Below are 26,338 nucleotides of genomic sequence, written 5' to 3' on the forward strand. Positions count from 1 at the left end.
ACCCTATGGCTAAAGAAATACTCCCTCATCTCCATTCTAAATGTACGTCCTTTTATTCTAAGGCTATGCCCTCTGGTCCTTGACTCTCCTACTAGTGGAAACATGCCCTCCATATCCACGCTGTCCAGACCTTTCACTATTCTGTATGTTTCAATGAGGTCCCCCCTCATCCTTCTAAACTCCATTGAGTACAGGCCCAGAGCCCTCAGACACTCCTCATACGTAAACTCAATCAACCCCTTGACAGCTTTGGTTATCAACTAAATAAAAAATAGGGAAACAAAGAATCATGGCAGATGTTAATATTTTTCTTGTAGCTAGCTGCTTATACACTTATCTGAACGTGCGCTGGACAATTGGGCAGATGCGCAGATAGGAAAGGTTTAGAGGGATATGGGCAAAATGCGGGCAGGTGGACTAATGTAGATGGGGCATCTTGGTCAGCGTGGGTAGGTTGGGCTGAAGGGCCTGTTTCCACGTTGTATCATTCCCATGGCTCCATAGCACAAACTTCCCTGGGCATGAGTTTGGGTTTATCAGCCAAGATGTCCATTTTGGGGAAAGTAGAGAGAGTTCTTCACTTTGGGGAGAAGTCGTCCTTTAAACTGAGTGTTTAACAGGAACCAACTGTTCATCAAACACACGCAAAGCAAAAGAAATTTAGGGGGAAATTGGCCTCTGGAATGCCGAATGTCTCACCAACAATACAAATCCTTGGTGAGACCACACTTGGTGTACTGTGTGCAGTTCTGATCACCCAGCTTCAGGAAAGATGTTTATAGAGTACCATGTTTACATATTCTGTTGTTCTGTTGCAAGTAAGAATTTAATTGTTCTGGGGCATATGACAATAAAACACTCTTGAGGTGTATGACCATGAGGGGCATGGATGAAGTGAGTGCTCAGTCTTTTTTACCCGGGAAGAATATTCTAAAAACAAGGGGGCACAGGCATAAGGTGAGAGGAGAGAAGAGAGAGATTTAAGAGGGACCTCAGGGGTAGTCTTTTCTCTCAGAGGATGCTCTGTGTCCGGAATGAGCTGCCAGAGGAAACAATAGAAACAGGTACAAGTACGACTTTCAAATTACATTTGGACAAATATATGCATTGAATGGGGTAGGAAGGAACCGCAGATGCTGGTTTACACCGAAGATAGACACAAAATGCTGGAGTAACTCAGCGGGACAGGCAGCATCTCTGGAGAGAAGGAATGGGTGATGTTTCGGGTCGAGACGAGTGTCTGAAGAAGGGTCACCTATTCCTTCTCTCCAGAGATGCTGCCTGTCCCGCAGAGTTACTCCAGCATTTTGTGTCTATATGGATAGAAGGATTCAGATTGCTTTTTTTACAATTTTCGTTCCTGGGTGTTCGAGTTGCAGAGCCAGACCGAGATGCAACCAGTCAGTATGCGTTCTATCGAAGTTCAAGCGAGTAGTTGGCATGAAAGCAACACTTTAGAATTTAAATATGTTAGAGACACAGCGTGGAAACAGGCCATTTGGCCCACCAAGCCCGCGCTGATCCTACACTATCCTACACACTGGGAACAATTTGCGATTTTACTAAAGCTAATTAATCTACAAACCTGTACGCCTTTGGAGAGTGGGAGGAAACTGAAGCACCCGGAGAAAACCCACGCAGGTCACGAGGAGAATGTACAAACTCCATACAGACAAGCACCCATAGTAGGATGGAACCCGGGTCTTTGGCGCTGTAAGGCAGCGACTCTACTGCTGTGCCACCCCAAATTTTTACATTGCCCTTTTTGCAATCTCCTTTGTTCCTGGGCATTCGAGTTGCCGAACCGAGGTGTGACTCAACCAGTCAATATGCTCTCTATCGCACACCTACAGAAGTTCAAGAGTTTTTGTCATGTAAACAATAACTTAGGAAGAGAGACTCAATGCTGGAACGTTCTTCTTAAAAATAAGCCATCTTCTAAAAAAAGAAGCAGCAGTTCCTGGGAGTAAAGCAGAAAATGTTGGAGGTATCCATCTGCAGGGGAACTGAGATAGATTCAACTCTTTATGTTCAGTAAACACTCCGTCAGAACTAGGTCAAAACAAAGAACTTGTGTCTAAAAGTGCTGGAGGTAGCGATCCAGGCAGCATCTCTGGAGAAAAAGTATAGATCGGGACCCTTCTTCAGACTTTGAAACCTCATCCACCCATGTTCTCCAGAGACGCTGCCATGATCTGATGAGATGCTCCAGCACTTTGTGTCTATCTTTCTGTCAGAACTTCCGTAAATCAAATTGAAAACAAATTTAGCGTTAATCCTTGTGCCTGTTTCAGCGACGGACTCCACTGGTTACTAAGAAGATATTTGTTTTGGTCTTGTTTCCATTGTTTAGGTCGCCCTCCAGGCCCTGAGATGGAAAATTGTACGGACCGGGAGTCATACTCACTAGCGGCTGGTCTCGCTCTTGGAATGGTCTGTCTTGGGGTAAGTTATATTTTTGTCTCAATGTCTAAACTTAGCAAAAGTGGGAGGCAAAGAGGATTTCTGTGCAATTTTCATTTGGTAGGGCCGTCCAGAATGAAACTGTGAATACTAGCATTAATCTGTGGGGGCTTTTAATAATGTGTTTTTAATAATATTAGACCATGCTGAACAACAATCACCCGTACACTAGTTCTATTCCAAACACCAGGGACAATTTACAGAAGCCAATTAGCATTCTATGTTACCCCATGTTCACATCCACTCGCTGCACAGTGGGGGAGATTTTTACAGTGGCCAATTAACCTACAAACCTGCGCATCTTTGGGATGTGAGAAGAAACTGGAGCACCTGGAGAAAACCCACGTAGTCACAGGGAGAACGTACAAACTCCGTACAGACAGCACCCACAGTCAGGATCGAAGCATGGTCATTGGCGCTGTGAGGCAGCAACTATGTGGCCGCACCACTGTGCCACCCTGATTATCTTTGGGGCACAATTTATTTGTTGATCGATTGCAAGGCCCTTCAGCCCACCGAGTCCATGCCGACCATTGATACCCGTTCGCGTTGGTTCTATGTTATCTCATTTTCACATCCACTCCCTGCACACTGGGGGAAATTTTACAGTGGCCAATTAACCTACACACCTGAGCATCTTTGGAATGTGGGAGGAAACCGGAGAAAACCCACGCAGGTCACGGGGAGAACGTGCAAACTCCACACAGGTCAGGATTGAACTTGGTTTCCAGTGCTGTGAGGCAGTGGTTCTACCATGTGCGCTACTGTGCCCGCATTGTGTTCAATGTTGGGGCGAGGTTCTTGATCGTACAGATTGCACGTGGTCCGTACCTGAGCTGAAAACAATGATTATTTTTAACTCCCCATTTTGTTTTACTCCACTCTCCATCACGCAATCTAACCTCCCTTCCATTGACTCCATCTATGCTTCATGCTGCCTTGGCAAGGCCACCAGCATAATGGACGAGTCTCACCCCGGTCACTCCCTCTTCTCCCCGCTCCCATCAGGCAAGTTACAGAAGTGTAAAAATGCACACCTCCAGATTCAGGGACAGTTTCTTCCCAGCTGTTATCAGGCAACTGAACCATCCAGCACCAATTAGAGAGCGGTCCTGGCCTCCCATCTACCTTATTGGAGACCCTCTGTCTATCTTTAAACGGACTTTATGGACTTTATTTTGCACTAAACATGATTCCCCTCATCCTGTATCTGTACACTGTGGTTGACTTGATTATAATTATGTGTAGCCTTTCTGCTGACTGGACAGCACATAACAAAAAGCTTTTCGCTGCACCTTGGTACATGTGACAATAACAAAATAAACATCTAGGCATCTCTCTCAACATCTAAAAAGGTTGGAGCAAAGTTCTCAATGGTAGAGATTGCATGTGGTGTGTAGATGAGCTGAGAGTGTTAATTCTTGTTGTACTCTGTTTTAAGTTCTGAATGGTAGTGACATCTCCCTGTTGTCCTGCAGCACGGGAGTAATCTTATTGGTATGTCAGACCTGAACGTCCCTGATCAGCTGTACCAGTACATGGTTGGAGGCCATAGACGTGCCCAAGCTGGGATCCTAAGAGAGAAGCACAAATCGCCCAGTTATCAGATCAAGGTCTGTATTTCGGCTCTGCTTATAAATTCTATTGTAAAATAGTGCAAATCCCAACTGGCAGAGAAACATAGCACGGAAACAGGCCCTTCCGCCGACCGAATCCATGCCGACCTTCAATCATTCATTTGCACTAATCCAACATTAATCCCAGCTCATTCTGAAGAAGATCCCCAAACAAAACATCGCCTGTCCATTCCCTCCACAGATGCTGCCTGACCCACTGGAAATGCTCCACCACTTTGTGTTTGTCCTCAAGACTCCAGTATCTGCGGTTCCTTGTGTCGCCTTGATCCCATTTTGTTCTGCCCATGTTCTCATCAAATCTCCCCAGATTCTACCACTCATCTACACGGAGTAGACTTGATGGGCCGAATGGCCTACTTCTGCTCCTATAATTGATGGACGTGCTAGGAGAAATCTTACAGCGGCCAATTAACCTCCTAACCCGGCCGTCTTTCAGACGTGGGAGGAAATTGCAGCACCCAAAGGAAATCCACGCAGTCGCAGAGAGACCATGCAAACTATTCTTAGAGCGCATCCAAAGTCGGGACTGAATGCAAGTCTCCGGCACCATGGAGTAGCAGCTCCACTAGTTGTGCCACTGTGCCACCCCAAAACTTTATGGTCCACGTTCCTGCTTACAATGAATAAATAACGAACATTATCAAATCACAATGGAATGATGGAGGCCATTCAGCCCATCCAAGTGCATGCTGGCTCTCATAAGTGTTATTTATATACTTTGTTCAATATATTCCTTTGCCCTTTCCCAATATAATTGTTTAATTTTCCATTTTCTAACTATCTCCTTAAAGTGTGTGTCTGCCACTCTCACTGGGAGCCATTCTAAGTCACAAGAAATGCTTGAAAAAATACATTAAAAAAAATAATTTTCTAACCACCTCCCTCCCCTTTGATCTTTTAGTTATATGTTCATGTCCCTAAGGCATAGGAGCTGGATGAGGCCCTTCAGCCCATCGCGTCTACTGCACCATTCAATCATGGCTGATCTATTTTTCCCTCTCAACCCCATTCACCTGCCTTCTCCCTGTAACCTTTGACCCCTTACTAATCAAGAACCTGTCAACCTGTTTCGCATCTTCTCTGTCAATAATGTTGCTGATGTGAAGAGTTTAGTTTACTTTAGAGATACATCGCAGAAACAGGCCCTTCGGCCCACCGCTTTAAAAAAAAACAATGTCATGGCCTTTACAGCCATCTATGGCAATGAATTCCACAGGTTCACCACTCTCTGACTAAAGAAATCCCTCCTCATCTTTATAAAGGTGCATCCTTTTAATCTGAAGCTGTGCCCTCTGGTCTGAAATTTTTCCACTAGCGGAAATATCCTCTCCACATCACTCTATCCAGGTCTTATGCTATTCAGTATGTATCTGCAAATTTTCAGACTTTTTTTGGTTTACCTTGTCAAAAGCCTACTTCTGGCATTAGTAAACATTTTTTTCGTAATAGAGTGAGTCCCTGTTTCTCAGCTTTTATTTCATCGCTGAAAAGTCTCAGTCAGAGTTTATCTTTATGAATCTATTTCACATCTTCTCCATCAGTAATGTTGCTGATGTGAAGAGTTTAGCTTAGTTTAGAGAAACAGCGCAGAAACAGGCCCTTCAGCCCACCAAGTCCATGCTGACCAGCAATCCCCGTACACTAGTACTATCCTACACACTTGGGACAATTTACAATTTTTACCAAAGCCAATTAATCTACAAACCTGAACATCTTTGGAGTGTGGGCGGAAACCGGAGCACCCGGAGAAAACCAACGTACAAACTGCATACAGACAGCAGCCATAGTCAGGATCGAACCCAGGCCTCTGGCGCTGTGAGGCAGCAACTCTACCGCTGTGCCACCGTGCCGCTCCAAAGACAGCTTAAAACCAAGGCTAATATTCTAATTGTAACTGACCTCGTGAATGTTTAGCATTATCCTCAAAACATAATGTGGTTGTAATTTTTACAACCTTTTCTCATACATTCTTTTAAAAAATGTGAATATTTGACATTTACTGTTGGAGATATGGATTGTTGTACTGGAAATAGAATTTGTTTCCATTGTTAAAAAAAAGACACAACGTGCCAGATTAATGCAGCGGGTCAGGCAGCATCTGTGGAGGACATGAATAGGTGATGTTTCGGATCGGGTCCTTCTTCAGACGGATGTGGGGGGGGAGAAGCTAGAAGATTGGAGGGGCAGGACAAAACCTGGCAGGTAATAAGTTGATACAGGTGAGGGGTTTTGTGATGGGCAGATGATGGACAAAGGCCAGAGATGAAAAGCCAGAAGGTGTGAGACAAAAGGATTGAAGAGTTGTGAATTGTGAAGAGAGAGGGAGGTGGAGGGGGTGGGATGTGTGTCCAGGTGGGATACAGGGGAGTGGGGAAATGAAGGTAGGTTATGTAGTTACCTAAAATTGGAGATCCTAATGTTCACATTTGAGGTGCTGTTCCTCGAGTTTGTGTGCAGCCTCACTCTGGCAGTGGAGGAGGCCCAGGACAGAAAAGTCAATCTGACAATGGGAAGGGGAGTTAAAATGGTTGGCAATCGAGAGATCCCGTCCGTCGTGGCAAACGAGCGCAAATGTTCGGTGAGGCGATCACCGAGTGTACGCCAGGTCAGGCAGTATCCTAGGAGAACTTTGGTGAGTTGAGATACGCTGATGAGTTGAGTTAAGTCAACGCTGAGTTACTCCAGCATTTTGTGTCTTTTTTGGTAAACCAGCATCTGCAGTTCCTCGTGGCTACATCTTGTTTTCATTGTTTCCGCTTTAAAGTCTGATTGTAATTCTGTTCTGCGACAGGAAGGCGACACTGTGAATGTGGATGTTACATGTCCTGGTGCCACTCTGGCGTTAGCCTTACTCTACCTGAAAACAAACAACAGGTACGGTATAGAACAGGTAACATAAGACTGTAAGTAAACTGGAGGACAATAGGTGCTTGGGTACAGTGCCCTCCATAATATGTGGGACAAAGACCCATCATTTATTTATTTACCTCTGTACTCCACAATTTGAGATTTGTAATAGAAAAAAACACATATGGTTAAAGTGCACATTGTCAGATTTTAATAAAGACCATTTTTATACATTTTGGTTTCACCATGTAGAAATTACAGCAGTATTTAGACATAGTCCCTACATTTCAGGGCACCATAATGTTTGGGACACAGCAATGTTATGTAAATGAAAATATTAATGTTTAGTATTTTGTTGCATATCCTTTGCATGCAATGACTGCTTGAAGTCTGCGATTCATTCACCAGTTGCTGGGTGTCTTCTCTGGTGATGCTCTGCCAGGCCTGTATTGCAGCAATCTTTAGCTTATGCTTGTTTTGGGGGCTAGTCCCCTTCAGTTTTCTCTTCAGCATATAAAAGGCATGCTCAATTGGGTTCAGATCCGGTGATTGACTTGGCCACTCAAGAATTGACCATTTTTTAGCTTTGAAAAACTCCTTTCTTGCTTTAGCAGTATGTTTGGGATCATTGTCTTGCTGTAGAATGAACCGCAGGCCAGTGAGTTTTGAGGTATTTGTTTGAACTTGAGCAGATAGGATAGAATTCATTATGCTACTACCATCAGCAGTTGTATCATCAATGAAGATAAGTGAGCCAGTGCCTTCAGCAGCCATACATGCCCAGGCCATAACACCCCCACCACCGTGTTTCACAGATGAGGTGGTATGCTTTGGATTTTGGGCAGTTCCTTCTCTCCTCCATACTTTCCTCTTGCCATCACTGATATAAGTTGATCTTCGTCTCATCTGTCATTTTTCCAGAGCTGTGGTTACTCTTTTAAGTACTTCTTGGCATACTGTAACCTGGCCATCCTATTTTTGTGGCTAACCTGTGGTTTGCATCTTGCAGTGTAGCCTCTGTATTTCTGTTCACAAAGTCTTCTGCGGACAGTGGTCATTGACAAATCCATACCTGACTCCTGAAGAGTGTTTCTGATCTGTCGGACAGGTGTTTGGGGATTTTTCTTTATTATAGAGCAAGTTCTTCTGTCATCAGCTGTGGAAGTCTTCCTTGGCCTGCCAGTCCCTTTGCAATTAGTAAGCTCACCAGTGCTCTCTTTCTTCTTAATGATGTTCCAAACAGTTGATTTTGGTAAGCCTAAGGTTTGGCTGATGTCTCTAACAGATTTATTCTTGTTTCTCAGTCTCATTATGGCTGCTTTGACTTTCATTGGCACAACTTTGGTCCTCATGTTGATAAACAGCAATAAAAGTTTCCAAAGGTGATGGAAAGACTGGAGGAAAGCTTGGAGCTGAGGTCTCTCTTAAACCTGCATTGAGGATGCATTTAAACACACCTGAGCAATTACAAACACCTGTGAAGCCATGTGTCCCAAACATTATGGTGCCCTGAAATGGGGGAGCTATGTATAAATACAGCTGTAATTTCTACATGGTGAAACCAAAATGTATAAAAATGGCTTTTAATAAAATCTGACAATGTGCAGTTTAATCACATGTAATTTTTTCTATTACAAATCTCAAATTGTGGAGTACAGAGGCAAATAAATAAATGATAGGTCTTTCTCCCAAACATTATGGAGGGCACTGTAACTCAGCGGGTTAGGCTGAACATGGAAAACATAAATAGGTGATTTTATGGATTGGGATACCTCAGACTGATTTTTTAGACTGTACTTTGGAGATACAGTGTGGAAACAGGCCTTTCACCCCACCGAATCCGCACTGATCAGCGATCACAACATATGCGAGCACCATCTTACACACTAGGGATAATTTACAATTTACTGGAGCCAATTAACCTACAAACCTGCATGTCTTTGGAGTGTGGGAGGAAACCCACGCGATTGTAGTGATAACGTACAAACTCCGTACAGTGGTAGACAGGATCGAACCCAGGTCTGTGGCGCTGCAAGGCAGCAACTCTATTGCTGCGCCACCGTGCCACCCCTTATTCTAGAGCATCAGTCTGAAGGAGGGTCCCAACCTGAAACGTCACCTATCCATGTTTTCCAGAGATGTCGCCTGACACCGGCTGAGTTACTCCAGCACTTTGTGTCCTTTTGTGTAAACTATCATCTGCAGTTCCTTGTTTCTTTGACATCAAGATAAATCCTGGCAAATTACCTTTTGTGCTTTTCAAAAATGCCACTTCTGTGATGGGTGCCATTGAATAAGGGACCAATCTTTTATGTTACACAGGTCTATTGCAGATTGGCTTCGAGCTCCAGACACTCAGTACTTGCTGGACTTTGTGAAGCCCGAATTTCTTCTTATGCGGGTGAGTAATGGCGCTGAGTTCCAGCCCCCTTTCAAGCTGGAATGGGCGCAGAGAAAATTTACCAGGACGTGGCCCAGTTTCGACGCTCTGAGGGAGAGGTTGAGCAGGCTAGGATTCTATCCCTTGGAGGGCAAGAAGATGAAGGGGTGATCTTATAGGGATGTACATAATCATGAGAGGAATGGAGCCTGAGGGGTAACTTTTTTCACACAGAGAGTGGTGGGTGTAAGGAACAAGCTACCGGAGGTGGTAGTTTAGGCAGGTACTATGAAGAAACGGATTCTTGTGATAGTGCTTTTTTGCTGAAATGTAACTGGAGAAATTCTCTTGTTTAGTTTGGTTTAGAGATACAGCATGGAAACAAGCCCTTCAACCCACTGAGTCCACGCTGACCATCGGTCACCTGGTACATTAATTCTGTGTGGTCCCGGTTTCACATCCTACACACAAGGGGCAATTTACAGAAGCCAGTCAGTCTGGAAATCTACACATCTTTGGAGTGTGGGAGGAAACTGGAGCACACGGAGAAAACCCATGCAGTTGCAGGGAGAATGAACAAACAACACAGACATCACCCGTAGTCAGGATCAAACCCAGGTCTCGGGGGTGTAAGGCAGCGTCTACTATTTGTAGTAGCTTGTCCCGCTGAGTTAGTCCAGCCTTTTGTGTCTACTATTTGTTGGATTGAAATCAATGTGGGCAAACCTTGTATTTAGTAGAAATAAAGAGAGCACAGCGGAACGTAGTGTGCAGGTAAAGGGTTGAAGAGATTGTGTCTGGATTTCAAGAAGATATATTTAATAGCTTTCTTGATAAGGTGCTACCTGATATAATTGGACATGATGTTGAAGTGAAGTTACCTGCCCAGATAACTCACCGACAATGCGGGATAGGAAGAGAAAAGCAATGGAAAATTGATGCATTGTGGCTTGTGAGGATTTATAAGTTTATGTTTTTAGGAATAAAGGAATTTATAGGTTTATTGCAGCTTTATAGGACTTTGGTGAGACCTCATTAGGAGTATTGTGTGCAATCCTGGTTGCCCCAATACAGGAAGGATTTGGAGGCTTTGGAGAAGGTTTACCAGAACGATGTAGGAGAAAAACTGCAGATGCTGGTTTAAATCGAAGGTAGACACAAAATGTTGGTCAGTTTGAAGAAGGGTCTCGACCCGAAACATCACCCATTCCTTCTCTCCCGAGATGCTGCCTGACCCGCTGAGTTACTCCAGCATTTTGTGTCCACCAGAACAATGCTTGGATTCGAGGGTATGAGCTATAAGGAGAGGTTGGACAAACCCGGATTGTTTTCTCTGGAACTGCGTGGTTGAAAGGGGACCTGATAGAATGATATAATATTATGAGAGGCATGGTTAGGGTAGACAGTCGGGTCTCAATGGAAATATCAAATACTAGAGGTCATCGCTTTGATGATAACAGAGCAAAGTTAAAGGAGCAATGCGGGGCAAGTTTTTTTACACAGAGGGTGGTGAATATCTGGACCGCGCTGATAAGGGTGGTGGGGGCAGATACAATAGAGGCATTTAAGAGGCTCTTATATAGCCACATAGATATGCAAGGAATGGAGAGCTATGGATCCCACACGGTCACAAACTCCATACAGACAACAACCGAAGTCAGGATCGAACCTGGGTCTCTGGCACTGTAAGGCAGCAACTCTACTTCTGTGCCACCGTGCCACCCCTAATTACTGTCAGGTGTACCAGTGAAAAGCTTTTTTTGTTGCGTAATATGGAAATATCCCATTGTTTTGCTGAACATAGTGTGTTTCTGCTTCTTTCCCTAGACTTTAGCAAGAGGATTAATCATGTGGGATGAAATAAAGCCAAGCCCAGCATGGATTAATAGCAACGTTCCCACAGTAAGTGCTCTAGTCATTTAATATTCTTTCATTTCACTTCCATCTATTTTATATTGCAGCACTTTTTTTTAGGAGATTTTAATACCATTTCAAATCTGCACTGGTGTGAACTTTATAACGATTTCCAGTGTATTGTTTGACATACTCCTGGTGTGTCGGGAGTGGATGAGAACGTGGGATAACATAGAACTATTGTGAACGGGTGGATCGATGGTCGGCGTGTACGTGGTGGGCCGAAGGGCCTGTTTCCATGATGCTTAATTCAAATACAAAAAGGGTGGATAACCATGGGTGGTGCAGTGGTGGAGTTGCAGCTTTACAGTGCGAAAGGCCACGGTTTGATCCTGACCACTGGTGTTGTCTGCACAGAGTTTGTACGTTCTTCCTGTGACCGCGTGAAACTGGTGCTTTGGTTTCCTCCCACACTCCAAAGACAAGCAGGTTTGTAGGATAATTGGCTTCGGAAAAAATTGTAAAATTGTTCCTGGTGCGTAGGATAGTGTTTGTGTATGGGGTGATCGCTGGTCAGCATGGACTCAGTGGGCCAAGGGGCCTGCTTCTGTGTTTTATCTCTAAAGTCTAACCAGACATCGGAAAGTGTCTTCTGACTGTGTGCTGAAACCATGAAGTATTGAAATGTAATTGTGGGATGTCAGTGTGTTATTTGTATCTCCAACTATTTCTTCAACGTGGCACTTGTACTTTACAGATTGTAAGGCAGAATAATGCGTCACTAAACACAGTGGACGGGCAAGCTCCAGAAGATGTAGACCTACAAACCATGCGGTGAGCTTATCTTTAGGCTTTTCTCTTTCATGGGACTTGCTCATTCGTTTAGTCACTGACAATGCCGGCATTTATAATGTGTAGGAAGGAACTGCAGGTGATGGTTTACATCGAAGATAGTCACAAAATGCTGGAATAAGGTAGCATCTCTGGAGAAAAGGAAATGGTGACATTTCAGGCCGAGACTCAATTGAGTCTGATGAAGGGTCTCGAGGCGAAACGTCACCTATTCCTTTTCTCCAGAGATGCTGCTTGACCCGCTGAGTTACTCCAGCTGTTTGTGTCTATCTCTGGCAATTATAATGTTCACCTTGAGTTGTTCCTGAGCTGTGCAGGCATTAAAGAGTCAACCACATTAGTAGAATCTGGAGTCACATACAAGTCAGACCAGGTAAGGGCAGATTTGATTCTCTGAAGGACGCTACTGAACTAGGTGGGTTTCACTAAAATCCAGTAGGTTTGTCATAGAAACATAGAAAATAGGTGCAGGAGTAGGCCATTCGGCCCTTCGAGCCTGCACCGCCATTCAATATGATCATGGCTGATCATCCAGCTCAGTATCCTGTACCTGCCTTCTCTCCATACCCCCTGATCCCTTTAGCCACAAGGGCCACATCTAACTCCCTCTTAAATATAGCCAATGAACTGGCCTCAACTACCTTCTGTGGCAGAGAATTCCACAGATTCACCACTCTCTATGTGAAAAAAAACTTTCTCATCTCGGTCCTAAAAGACTTCCCCCTTATCCTTAAACTGTGACCCCTTGTTCTGGACTTCCCCAACATTGGGAACAATCTTCCTGCATCTAGCCTGTCCAACCCCTTAAGAATTTTGTAAGTTTCTATAAGATCCCCCCTCAATCTTCCAAATTCCAGCGAGTACAAGCCGAGTCTATCCAGTCTTTCTTCATATGAAAGTCCTGCCATCCCAGGAATCAATCTGGTGAACCTTCTCTGTACTCCCTCTATGGCAAGAATGTCTTTCCTCAGATTAGGAGACTGGCATTGTGGTCGTGGTGATTACTGGCATTGACTTCCACGTCAGACTACTTTTTATTTTAATTATCACCGTCACCATGTATGTTCAAGAAGTTGCTACAGGACGTGGAGACTGAAGCTCTTTCCGCAGAAGTTAGTCAGGAAGATTATTTGGTGTTGTCCTTGCACCTCCCAACACCCTGCCCAAACCATTGTCCATTCTAACGAAATATGCAGTTAATTCTCGAGTATCGGTAACTGACTTGTCAGTTTGCTGGTTAACAATGTTCCCTCGGCTTACTGTCGACATTATAAGTCGCAGCTTCTGTGTACCACCAACCTCAAGGCAAATTAGAAAACTGACATCCAGAAGATACAGAAGTTTGAAAGCACCTACCACTAAACTCAGGAACAGCTTCTTCCCCTCCATTATCAGGCTTTGAATGGTTCTTCCGTTACCGAGCATACAGTTTGTTTCTCCTCCACCCCATTGCGGACATTGGACTTTGTCTCTGGAATTGCTAAGCTATAATGCTGAGAACTATACCCTGCACTCTGTATCTTTCTCATCACTATCTATTGTACTTGAGTAAAGGATTTATCAGTTTGCAGGACATGGAGACAGGTTAGCTAGCAAGATGTTTCAGAATTGTCATTGCACCTCCCAATACCCAGCCCAAACCATTGTCCATTCTAACGAAAGATGTAGTCAGTTCTCAAGTATCCAGTAACTGATTTATCAGTTTTCTGGTTAACTATGCTCTCTTGCCTGACTGTCCACAGTGCAAGTCTCAACCTCCCTCCCACTTACCCCAATGCAAATTTGAAAACTAACACCAAAGGTCACCCTCTAAGCTCATGTGAAATCCCTCCGACCAGGATCCCACAGCCTGTCTTTAGCACTGAGGCAAATTTCAAAGCTTTGAATTTTCTCTGTTTTTGCATTATCCTCAGAGACTTTCCCTTATCACCCACCTAGATAACGAAGGCACAAAATGCTAGAGTAACTCAGCGGGTCAGGCAGGATCTCTGGAGAACATGGATGGGTGATGTTTCGGCTCGGGACCCTTCTTTAGACTGATTGCAGTAGGGGGATGAGAGCTGGAAGAGAGGGGGCTGGACAAAGCCTGGCAAGTGATAGGTGGATAAATGAGAGGGGGGGCGGGGGGGTGTTTGATTGGAATGTAGTTGGACAAAGGCCAGAAATGGAATGGGACCAAAACATGTTGCCCCTTGCGTGCAGGCTCAGGAGACTATTTCTGTACATTTGCTAATCGAGGATCGGGGCTATGGCAATCCTCTACTAGACTGTAAGATGAAGAATTTAACCGTGTTGGCACTTCGTTCATGTGACAATAAAAGCAGCATTGGGGAGAAGACAAAAGGTTGCTCAATAAGGAAAAAAGAAGCGCTCAATATGAGGTGTCACCTATCACTTGCCAGGCTTTGTCACCTGTCTTTCAGCTTCCCCCCCCCCCCTGCCCCCCCCCCCCCATTACTATTAGCGTGAAGCATGCTCTGTAGAGATGCTGCCTGACCCCAAGAGTTGCTCCGGCACTTTGCGACTTTTCTTTTGTCAATCATCATTTGCAGTTCCTTGTGTCTACATTTTACAGGGTAATGAAGAGTCAGCGCCTGTGAATAAATTGGTGTTATTCGGCTGAATGATATTTTGTGTACTATTCTCGTTTTTTTCTTTCGTAGCCAAGCTCACACCAACATTATTGCCGGGGCCTGTATGGCAATGGGCCTGCGATTTGCGGGCTCTTCCAACGCAGCGGCTTTCAATTGTCTGGTAGGTAATGCCACGTAACTAAAAATCTTTTAATTTGTTTAGAAAGGAAGAATTATTCACGACGCGTTGTCATTTCTAATTGGCTGCTGTTTTCAAGTAGGACATCAAAATGGCTGTACCATATTAACTCTTGTTTTTATCATCCAGTACAAATACGTGAAAATGTTCCTGGAGTCTGTGTCTTCGCCTGTGGCAGTGCTGGTAAGTCCCGTCTCATCCCACCTCCAATCCCATCCCCTCGAACACTGGCACACACATCTTTATGATTCATTCATTGTTGTAAGGCTGAGATAGTGACCGTGCTTCTTATTTTCATTTGCTTCGTGAGGTAAAGGTTTGACATCCAGCTTCAATTGAGATTCTTCCCCTAGATCTCTAAGTGCGGAATGGTGGCGAAGCTGGTAGAGCCACTGTCGCACAATGTCAAACACCCGGGTTCGATCCTGACCTTGGGTGCTGTCTGTGTGGAGTGTGTATGTTCTCCCTGTGACGGCGTGGGTTTTATCCGGGTGCTCCGGTTTCTTCCCACATTCCAAAGACGTGCAGGTTTGTAGGTTAATTAGCCTCTGAAAACTGTCTCTAGTGTGTGGGGAGTGGATGCGAAAGTGGGATAACATGGAACTAGTGTGAATGGGTGATCGATGGTTGGCGTTGACTCGGTAGGCCGAAAGGCCTGTTTCCACGCTGTATCTCTAAAGTCTAAATGGCCTCCTATGTCGTTTAAGTGTTTTAGCTTGGAGATACAGCGAGAAAACAGGCACTTCGGCCCACCGAGTCCACGAGGACTGGCGATCACCCCGTACGCTTGCACTATTCTACACACTAGGGACAATTTATAATTTTACAGAAGACAATTAACCTACAAACCTGCACGTCTTTGGAGTGTGGGAGGAAACCAAAGCACCCGGAGGAAACCCATGAGGTCACAGGGAGAAGGTACAAACTCTGTACAAACCGCACCCGTAGTCAGGATCGAACCCGGGTCTCTGGCGCTGTAAGTCAGCAACTCTACCACTGCGCCACCATGCCGCCCTCTATCCTAAACTAAGTGTTAGCTTAGGCTGCATCTGAACAGAGGTCCCAGGGGTGACAAGGTGTAGTTCTTTCCACAGAATGCCTTCATTTTATTTTGAAAGCGTGAACCACATTAAGTGTGTGCCCTCTGGGGAAAGACCCTTCTCTCCAAGGAACCAGTTTCTCCTGACGTTATCAACAGCTGCCATGACTTTATTGCACTATCAAACCTGCCTTTTATTTTTTTTCTGCTGAAATCCATCAGCCCTGAATCATTCTGCTAAACCTAGAACTAAACAGCATAATCGCAGAATATGGTTGACAGATTTGGAGACATTTCTCTACGTAGAGCAGTGGTTCCCAACCTGTGGGTCGCGACCCCAAACGGGGTCGCGACACCAATGCCATGGGGTCGTTAAATGATTTTGAGCTGATATGAATATTATATAAAACACGGTGAAATGCATATTAAGATAGTTATATAAATTCATACTATGAAACTAAATGTAACAGTTCCCTAAGTCACTCAACACAACGTGTTGTCACTCAAGCCAGTATTGAACATGTTTGGTTTCTGTTTTGTCTTGGTCGCGCCACCGCTGTCGCTCCTCCCACTTACCTAGTGTTGTACGCGCGCTTGCAGTGACACGTAGTTAGTTTTGTTCGAGTGATTCTTAACCCTTTAAAAATGAGTGTAAGAAAGAGAAAGTACAGTGATGATTTCTTGAAATGGGGATTCACTGACATAGTTAATGCAGGTGTGGAAAGACCACAGTGTGTAGTATGTTTGGAAGTTCTTGCTCATGAGTCTATGAAACCAGCTAAACTTCAAAGACATCTCGAAACTAAGCACCCTGATTTGAAAGATAAAAGTATTGACTTTTTTAAAGCAAAAGTTGTTGGTGTCAAAAGCCGCCGGCTTGATAGCAGTGGATTATTTCAAAACAAAAATGTAGCCGCCATTGAAGCTTCATACACGGTTGCATTAAGAATAGCACGTGCTAAAAAGCCACACACAATAGCTGAGAATCTTATTTTTCCATGCACCAAAGATATTGTACGTCTCATGATCGGTCCTGAAGCGGTAAATAAATTATCGCTTCTATCCGTGTCAAACAATACGGTAAAACGAAGGATAACAGATATGTCTGAGGATATTTTATGCCAAATTATTCAAGAATTAAAAGAAACTCCAACTGGGCTGTTCAGCATACAGCTTGATGAAACTACTGATGTGACAAACTTTGCACAACTTCTTGTGTATGTTCGTTATTATAAAAATGAAAAAATTAAAGAAGAATTCTTGTGTTGTAAGCCTCTGCAAACTTCAACTACTGCTGCTGATATTTTTGATTTAATTGATGATTTCTTTAATGAACATTCAATTGAATGGAAGAAATTATGCGGAGTTTGTACTGACGGGGCACCTGCAATGCTCGGCTGTAAGTCTGGCTTCCAATCGTTGGTTAAAAAAGTGACTCCAGAAGTAATTGGGACTCACTGCATGATTCATCGACAAGTATTAGCTACCAAGACGTTACCTGAACCATTGAAAGAAGTGCTTAACCGAGTGATTAAAGCAGTAAATGTCGTTAAATCAAGGCCACTTGCAACACGGCTCTTCAAAGTTTTATGTGAGGATTTGGGATCAACGCATGAAGCACTATTGTTTCACACAGAGGTAAGATGGCTCTCGAAAGGAAAGGCGTTGAAGAGATTTTTTGAATTAAGAGGAGAGCTTCAAATATTTCTCGATTCTCAAAATGCAAGCGAATATGAATCATTGTTGACGGATGAATTTACGTTGTGCAAATTGGCATACCTGGTCGACATTTTTGAGATATTTAATAGTGTTAATACAGGATTACAGGGTAAGGAAAGTACGATAATATCTTTGTCTGAAAACATATCGTCTTTCAAAATGAAATTGGAACTCTGGATCACCAAAATTAACCATAAGAAATTATACATGTTCCCAACACTTGTCCAATTTGTTGAAGAAGCGGCAAATGAAATTAACATCGATGACTTATATAGCTTGATACAAGAGCATTTGGAAATTCTTACTGTTCGATTAAGAAGTTATTTTCCTGATGAATGTTGCAAATCTTTCTCCCTTACAATCAACCCATTCAATGCCAATGTATCTAATATCCCTGAAGCAGCAGAAGAAGAGTTCATCGACTTAAAAAACAATTTTGAAGCTAAATCATGGTTTGGTGAATTGCAACTACAAGAATTTTGGGCAAAAAGTTTCCAAAAATTCCCAGTAATATCAGAAATCGCGATAAGGAATTTATTGCCCTTCCCAACAACTTACTTATGTGAAGCAGCATTCTCCCAACTTCTCATCCTTAAAAACAAATACCGAAATAAATTAAATCTGGAAGACGACTTGAGGTGTGCCATATCGACAACGGAGCCCAGGATAGAATTGCTAGCTAAAAAACTGCAATACCAGCCGTCTCATTAAAGTCAGTTCATAAACATATTTTACATAACGGTGGAAATTTGTGTGTTCGAACAATTTTGAATTGATTTGCAATTAATTAATGTTTGTAGGAGCTTTGGAATTTTTTATGAATAAATAATCTATAATTCAATAATCGCAATATATGGCAGTTTGTTGTACAAAAACCGAATGTATATATAAGATATTTTAAGGGTTGGGGTCGCTTCATGATTGCTTGTTCTAAAATGGGTCGCTATATTTGAAAGGTTGGGAACCACTGACGTAGAGGGATATAAATCTTTGGAACTTTCTAATGCTCACTTGTTGAGCATATTCAAGCCAAGAGTTTGGTTGATTTTTTTTACGGCATTGAGACTATCAAAAATTCTGTGTTCATCAGTAACCTTTAACAAAGATGCAGCAATTTAAGGAGCCATATAACCCTCTTTTGTTCCTATTTCTCATGTAAACGCATCCAAAGGCAAACATAGTTGAAAGGGGAGTTGATGCGATAGGAGTGAACAGGATGCAGGGCTGCAGGGATCAAAGGGGAAGGGAACAAAAATGATTGGATTGCTCAGCTGGGAGCCAACGTGGACCCAATGGGCTTTCTGTGCCATCAGTAAAGGGCCAAGATCAGATTGACATTCAGTAACAGAGGAGGCTCAACATGATCCTCGGCCTAATCGTGCTGCTATTTATAAATAACAAAAGTAGAGGTGAAGGGTGGCAGCAGAGGGAACTAACTGGAACTCGGTTTCACAAATGGTTCAGAAAGGTTTAGAGGGACATGGGTCAAAGACAGGCAATATGTGGCAGCGCAGTGGTAAAGATGCTGCCTCACAGAGACAGTGACCCAGATCCTGACTACAGATGCTGCCTGCACAGAGTTTGTCCGTTTTGCCTGTGACTGCATGGGCTTCCTCCCACATTCCAATACGTACAGGTTTGTAAGTTAATTGGGACTGTAAATTGTCCCTAGTGTGTAGGATAGAACTAATGTACGGGTGATCGCTGGTCGGTGCGGACTCGGTGGGTGAGTGAAACCGCATTTCATTGCCTTCCCTTGAAAGAACATGGTAGTGAACCACTGCAGCCTTGTGGTGAAGTACTCCCACAGGGGTGTTGGGAATGGGAGGATCTTAGACCTCAAATCTCCGCTGGTGTGAACTAGTGTACGGGGATCGCTGGTTGGTGGGCCGAAGGGTCTGTTTTCACTTTGTATCTCTAAACTAAAACTAAACTAAATGGAACTTGCTTACATGAGGTGACTTGGTCGGCACGGACATAGTTGGGTCGTAAGGCCAGTTTCTGTGCTGTATGACTGTGTGGTTGCATTTACATTCGATAGGCTGGTCACCACAACCTGGAGACGTGTCTGAGTGTGGTCCTGCTGTCCCTTGCCCTGGTGATGGCGGGCACCGGGGACCTGAAGGTCCTCCAGCTGTGTCGATTCATGCACAAGAGGACCGGAGGAGAGATGAATTATGGCTTCCACATGGCCACACACATGGCCCTTGGCCTCCTCTTCTTGGGAGGTGGAAGGTACATTTGCACTGTTTTACTTCCACACCATGTCACCTTGATCGAGAGTGTTTAATTGTCATATGTATGGACATAACATACCAGAACAATGACATTCTTACTTGCAGCAGCATAACAGGCCTGTGTACACATTACACTGAGATAATATATATAAAAAATAATTCAATAAATTAACAACCCCAATACTAGTGCAAAAAAAATCCAGAGTCCTCAATGCACTCAAAGATGGTCCATAGTTGAGGTGGTTGTGATGTAGCACTTAAAAGGCTAATGGTTGTTGGGAAGATGCTGTTCTTGAACCTTGTGGTCATAGTTTCAGACTCCTATACTGTCTTAGTTTAGTTTAGCTTTGTTTTGTTACCGAGTTTACATATACAGTGTTACAGTGAAAAGCTTTTTGTCACATGCTAACCAGTCAACGGAAAGACTATACATGATCACAATCGAACCGTCCACAATGTACGGGTAAAGTAAGAAATGTTGCTGTTGCAGTAGAGGTTTAAAGGAGTGGAGTGATTGTCATGAGTGATTGCAGATCCACTTCTGTGCCCAGCACCCAGAGAGCTGTCTGGCTTGGGCGCCATCTTGGAGAAGATAAAACTGATGGCAGGAGTGAAATGAGAGTGTGGCTGGGGTGGTGTGGTATTTTATGATGCTGGTTGCCTTTTTGAGGCAGCACCTTCTCCAGATCCTATCGATAGTGGGGAGGTCAGTACCCGTGATGGACTGGGAAGTGTCTACCGCTGTCTGTAACCCCCTTCATTGCTGGTGTTCCAACTAGGCCGTAATGCAACCAGTCAACAAGCTGTCTACCGTACACCTGTAGAAGTTCAAGAGTGGTTGTACTCAATGTGAGGTCTTTTGGTACACAAGATATTACACTCTTCCTCTTTGTAATGCTAAGGTTGGTTGGTAGGTTAGGTAAGCGATTGAGATGTAGGGCAAAGTTCGAAGCAAAATGATTTAAATCTATAATTAAAAATAGAAAGCAATAGAAAAAAATGAGGAGGTCAGAGGGAAGGGGAAACAAAGTTACTATGCTTTACCAGAACCAGGGCCTCCAACAGCGCCATACTTAACATTGTTTTCTCTCTCCAATCCCAGAAATCAGGGAATTATGTGTAGAAGGTGGGACATTATGTTACAATTGTAGAATACATTGATGAGGCTGCACTTAGAGTATTATGTTCAGTTTTGATCATGTTGCTGTTAGAAAGATGCCATTAAGTTGGAAAGAGCGCAGAGAAGATATACGAGGATGTCGCCAGGACTTGAGGGCCAAAGTTATAGCAAGAGGTTGGACAGGCAAGGACGTTGTTCCTCGGAGTGCAGGAGGCTGAGGGGTGATCTTGTAGAGGTATATAAAATCATGGGTGGAATAGATAGGGTGAATCCGCAAAGTATTTTTCCCAGCATACTAGAATTAAGAACCGGAAGACAAAGGTTTAAGGTGAGAGGGGTAAGATTTAATAGGAACCTGAAGGGCAACCTTTTCCACACACAGTGTGATGAGTATATGGAATGAGGTGACTGAGCTTAGCAGAATGCAGCAATCTGGAAATGAGCCACGCTGTGTTTTTTAAAAGTTTAGCTTATTATTGTCACGTGTACCGTGAAAAGCTTTTGTTTGTGTGCTATCCAGTCAAAGAAAATACTACACTTCCATCAAGCCATCACAGCGCACAAATGATAAAAGTTGCATTTAGTGCAAGATGGAGTCCAATTTTAAGATAGTTCAAAGGTCTTCAATGGGGTGGATGGGAGGTCAGGACCGCTCTTTAGTCGATGAGAGGACCGTTCAGTTGCCTGATAACAGCTGGGAAGAAACTGTCCCTGAATCTATTTGATGTAAAATTCGACCAACATTGACCAAAAATGAGTGGAGGAGGTGAAATTGTGGCTTCTGCAACCTTTTTAAAACAAAGATACGAGTCTCTCTGCAACAATTTCCATTTGTATTTTTTTGTATTTTATATGTCTATTTAAACTCTTTTGCAGATACTCCTTGTGCACAACCAACTCTGCAATTGCAGGGCTGCTCTGTGCACTCTATCCTCACTTTCCAGCGCACAGCACTGACAATAGGTAAGTGCTACTTCAATGAATGCAGCATTGTGCCATTGCCAATTTGTATCAGTCACAGAGTCCTACAGCTTAGAAACATGCCCTTCAACCTAATGTCCATGCTGACTATCAACTATCTATCTCCACTAATGCCATGATTTTCTCCTCCACCTTTAAATTAGCTCCTCCCTCACCTGCACTCACCTGCACACGAGGAGCGATTTAAAGCACAGAAACAGACCCTTTAGTCCAATTCATCCATGGCACCCTAGATGCCTTACATGGCCAACAGAAATGCAACACAATACGCCATGTGTGATCTGGCTAAGCTGTCATGTACAGCTTTGTTCAGTTTATTCACATCTAGACACACCCGAGTCCGCGCCGACCAGTGATCACCTTGTACACTAACACTAACCTACACAGTTGACAGAAGCCAATTAACCTATAAACCTGCACGTCTTTGGGAAGTGGGAGGGAACCGGAACACCCGGAGAAACCCCATGCGGTCACAGGGAGAACGTACAAACTCCGTACAGACACCACCCGTAGTCAGGATCAAACCCGGGTCTCTGGCGCTGTAAGGCAGCAACTCTACCGCTGCGCTGCCCTGAGTCTTGATAGTTTTTTCCCATTCCCAGGTATCACCTTCAAGCGTTGAGGCACTTGTATGTGCTTGCTGCTGAGCCACGGCTCCTGGTGCCTGTCGACGTGGATACCAACACACCGTGCTACGCCCTCATCAAGGTCACCTACAAGGTACACGGGCTCGAGTTGGCGATGTCCACAATCAAAGCAGCACCTGATAGTTAACTAATATTCTTGCAGAGAGGTTACTCACACTGCTCAGGGGGGGTTTAAACTAATTTGACAGGGGACTGGAAAGCAGAGTAACAGTACAGACGATGGAGAGCCACACAGACGATTGAGGCAGTACAAAGAAGATTCACCACGCTCGTTTTTGAGAAGGTCTTTTCACCAAGAGAGACAAAATAGTTGGGGCCTGTATTCCTTGGAAAGAGGGATGACCTTATTCGAACATGTTAGATCCTAAGTGGTCAATGATCAATGGTCCTTTATCGTCACATGTGCAAACGCACAGTGAAATTCTTTTTTTGCAGACAGTCCAGTAGAGTGTTGCCAGACCTAAGCACAATCCCCGATTAGCAAAGTGTACAGATATAGTCCACTGGGAATGATGCAAGAGGTACCACGTTTCGGCTCCATTTTCAAAGTTCAGTTTGTGCTCGAGGTCTTATGAGCAGTGCCCGCTCCAGGCGAGCCCCAGGCTGCTGTAGGGCCTCCAGCCGTCGCCTTCCCTTGTATGTCTGGATTGTCCAACGAACCGATGTCCCTCTCCTTGCCCCCCCCCCTCGAGGGCCAGACCCCAGTTCACTCTCCAACCGGCCATGCTCCTCGCGTCCATCGTCGCCCCCTCCTTTCTCTCCGATCTTCGGGGTACGAGCAGAGGCCAGCATGGCGTCTTCACCCCCACCCCACCGGAAGGGACGAGTGGACCAGGGAGTTACGGAGGGAACGGTCTCTGCGGAATGCAGAGAGGGGAGGGGATGGGAAGATATGGCCGGTGGTGGGGGTCCCGTTGTAGGTGACGGAAATGTTGGTGGATGATATGTTGGATCCGCTGGCTGGTGGGGTGGAAGGTGAGAACGAGGGGGATTCTGTCCTTGTTGCGAGTGGGGGGAGGGGGAGCAAGAGCGGAGCTGCGGAATGTAGAAGAGACCCTAGTGAGAGCCTCATCTATAATGGAGGAGGGGAAGCCCCGTTTTCTGAAGAACGAGGACATCTCGGAAGCCCTAGTGTGAAACACCTCATCCCGGGCGCAGATGCGGCGTAGACGGAGGAATTGGGAGTAGGGGATAGACTTTTTGCAGGGGACCGGGTGGGAAGAAGTGTAGTCCAGATAGCTGAGCGAGTCGGTGGGTTTGTAGTAAATGTCCGTCACTAGTCTGTCTCCTGTGATGGAGATGGTGAGGTCCAGAAACGGGAGGGAGATGTCAGAGATAGTCCAGGTATATTTAAGGGCAGGATGGAAATTGGAGGTGAAGTGTATGAAGTCAGTGAGTTCTGCATGGGTGCAAGAGGTAGCACCATGCTTGCGTTTCCCCATGGAAATAAATTATGGACCTCATTCACCTTTCCCAGAGTAAATAAAACTTGATGACACATCCTGAAGACTAAAGAAATCCCAGTGGTAGAAGCCATCCAATACACAAAAGACACTTGGACACTACATGAATATGAGAGGGATATGGATCAAACACATAGGCAAATGGAACTAGTTTTCATGGGGCATCTTCCCCGGGTACTCCCTCCCACACTCCAAAGATGTACAGGTCTGTAGGTTAATTGGCTTTGGTAAAATTTGTAAATTGTCCCTGGTGTGTCTGGGCTAGTGCAACGGGGATCGCTGGCCAGCCTGGACTGGGTGGGTTGAAGGGCCTGAGTCCGCACAGTATTTAAAAAATAAAATTAAACTAAAGGTTTATTTCTCTCTTTTTAATCTAGGCTTCTGAGTGGTGTGATGAAATGACAGTAAACTTGATGGCGCCTTGCCTTCTTCCTGAACTACACTTACTGAAAGAGGTAAAGTAGAAGACCTTCCTTTGGCAAGAGTGATCTTGGCTAGATTAACCTTGTAATTTTCTAATGAGAACTTTAAATCAGTTGACAATACATCGTACGGGCACCGCATGTTTAAGTGAGGGTTACGTGCTTGAAAAGCAATGCGTAAAGCAAAAAGCGCGCAAGTCAAACACATGGCAGGCACCGCACATGGCAAAGCTGCCATGCGGTTCCAGGTATAAATTTGAGCACACAAAATGTGTAGGGATTAATTGCTGATGCTGGTTTAAACTGAAGGCACAAAAGGCTGGGGTAACTCAGCGGGTCAGGTAACATCTCTGGAGAAAAAGAATAGGTGATGTTTTGGGTCAAGATCCTACTTGAGCACATTATTCTGAAAATAGGAATGAGTAATTTTGGGACGGCGCAGTAGCGCAGTGGTAGAGTTGCTGCCTTACAGCGCCAGAGACCCGGGGTTCAATCCTGACTTTGGGTGCTGTTTGTATATTCTCCCTGTGACGCGGTTTTCTCCGCGTGCTCCATTTTCTTCCTGCATTACAAAGGTTTGTAGGTTAGTTGGTTTTGTTAAAAAAAATAATTGTGAATTGTCCCGAATGTGTAGGATTGTGCCAGTGTACGGGGATCTCTGGTCTGTGCGGGCTCGGTGAGCTGAAGATCCTGTTTCCACATTGTATCTCTAAGGTCTAAAGTAAATTATACTTTGGTAGTAATTGGACAAGTGCATTATTTTAAAAACGTGCAAATCAAGCACGGTTTCTTCCTACATTCCAAAGACGTGCAGGTTTGCAATGAATTGCTTTGTGTAAATCGCCCCTCGCGTGTCGGGAGTGGATGAGAAACTGGGATAACATAGGACGAGTGTGAACAAGTGATCGATGGTTGGCGTGGACTTGGTAGGCCGAGGGCCTGTTTCCATGCTCTATCTCTAAACTAAACCAAGCGACTTTCACCTCTTTTTATAATTGAGTCCTGTAAGAGTAAGGAAAGTGATTTTTTAAATTTTTCCAATCTGCTTGGAAGATATGATTGAAATAGCATTTTAAGGGGGGAAAGCACGCCACACGTTAGTTTGAGCATGTGTATCAAACCACATGTCCTGCCTCAAATCCAAGCATAAAGTATTAATTCATATGGTCCATGTTAAAAGAAATGTGCAGTCTCAAGTTAAGATAGGTAACAGCTGGTTTACTCTTTCCAGATCAAAGTGAAAGGTCCCAAATACTGGGAAATTATGATGGATCTCTCGAAAGGAGCTCAAAGTTTGCAGTGAGTATATAAATAACATAGTATTTTACAGATGTTCCCCAACTTACGATGTTTCGACTTACAATATTTCGACTTTGGGCAATGACCCATAGCGAGCCGCAGCTCGCTTCCGCTCACGTGATCGCGTGTATTCAATGCATTTTCGACTTACGATATTTTCGGCTTCCGATGGGTTTCTCGGAATGTAACCCCATCGTAAGTTGAGGAGCACCAGTACCTTAGATATGAGAAACTGGAGATGTTGGTTCACAAAAACAAGACACAAAGTAACTCAGCGGGTCAGACAGCATCTCTGGAGAACATGGATAGGCGACCATTCGGGTCGTGGCCCTTCTTCAGACTGTGTGGTGGGGGAGTGGGGAGAAATGTTGGAAAAGAGGACTGATTTTGGTAGGGGGAGGAAGCTGGATGAGTGGTGGGGGCAGGACAAAGTTTGGCCAGCGAAAGATGGATACAGGTAAGGTGGAGATGGGGGGGGGGGGGGGGGGGTTGCTGTTTGGGCGAAAGCCAGAGATGCAAAGGCATAAGTGAGATAAGGATAGAAGGGTCGTGAAATGTGAACCCAGAGGAAGGAATGTAGGTGGAAGGGGACAGGGGGTGCATCCA

The 26,338-nt window shown here is 44.4% G+C and overlaps 1 protein-coding gene across 3 annotated transcripts in view; it reads left to right on the forward strand.

Moving 5' to 3' along the window:
* The window catches only part of anapc1 (anaphase promoting complex subunit 1), a 132,238-nt gene that overhangs the window by 93,884 nt on the left and 12,016 nt on the right, over positions 1-26,338 (forward strand). For all 3 annotated transcript variants that reach the window (XM_078398895.1, XM_078398894.1, XM_078398896.1), the window contains 13 exons: positions 2,354-2,445; positions 3,942-4,076; positions 6,892-6,974; positions 9,270-9,348; positions 11,155-11,229; positions 11,939-12,015; positions 14,697-14,787; positions 14,935-14,988; positions 19,605-19,798; positions 21,797-21,883; positions 22,504-22,621; positions 24,389-24,466; positions 25,665-25,732. In XM_078398895.1, the coding sequence (XP_078255021.1) occupies positions 2,354-2,445; positions 3,942-4,076; positions 6,892-6,974; positions 9,270-9,348; positions 11,155-11,229; positions 11,939-12,015; positions 14,697-14,787; positions 14,935-14,988; positions 19,605-19,798; positions 21,797-21,883; positions 22,504-22,621; positions 24,389-24,466; positions 25,665-25,732 (1,231 nt within the window). The remainder of the gene's footprint in view (positions 1-2,353; positions 2,446-3,941; positions 4,077-6,891; positions 6,975-9,269; positions 9,349-11,154; positions 11,230-11,938; positions 12,016-14,696; positions 14,788-14,934; positions 14,989-19,604; positions 19,799-21,796; positions 21,884-22,503; positions 22,622-24,388; positions 24,467-25,664; positions 25,733-26,338) is intronic.

Source organism: Rhinoraja longicauda, chromosome 5 (assembly GCF_053455715.1).
Source record: "Rhinoraja longicauda isolate Sanriku21f chromosome 5, sRhiLon1.1, whole genome shotgun sequence".
Lineage (NCBI taxonomy): Eukaryota > Metazoa > Chordata > Chondrichthyes > Rajiformes > Arhynchobatidae > Rhinoraja > Rhinoraja longicauda.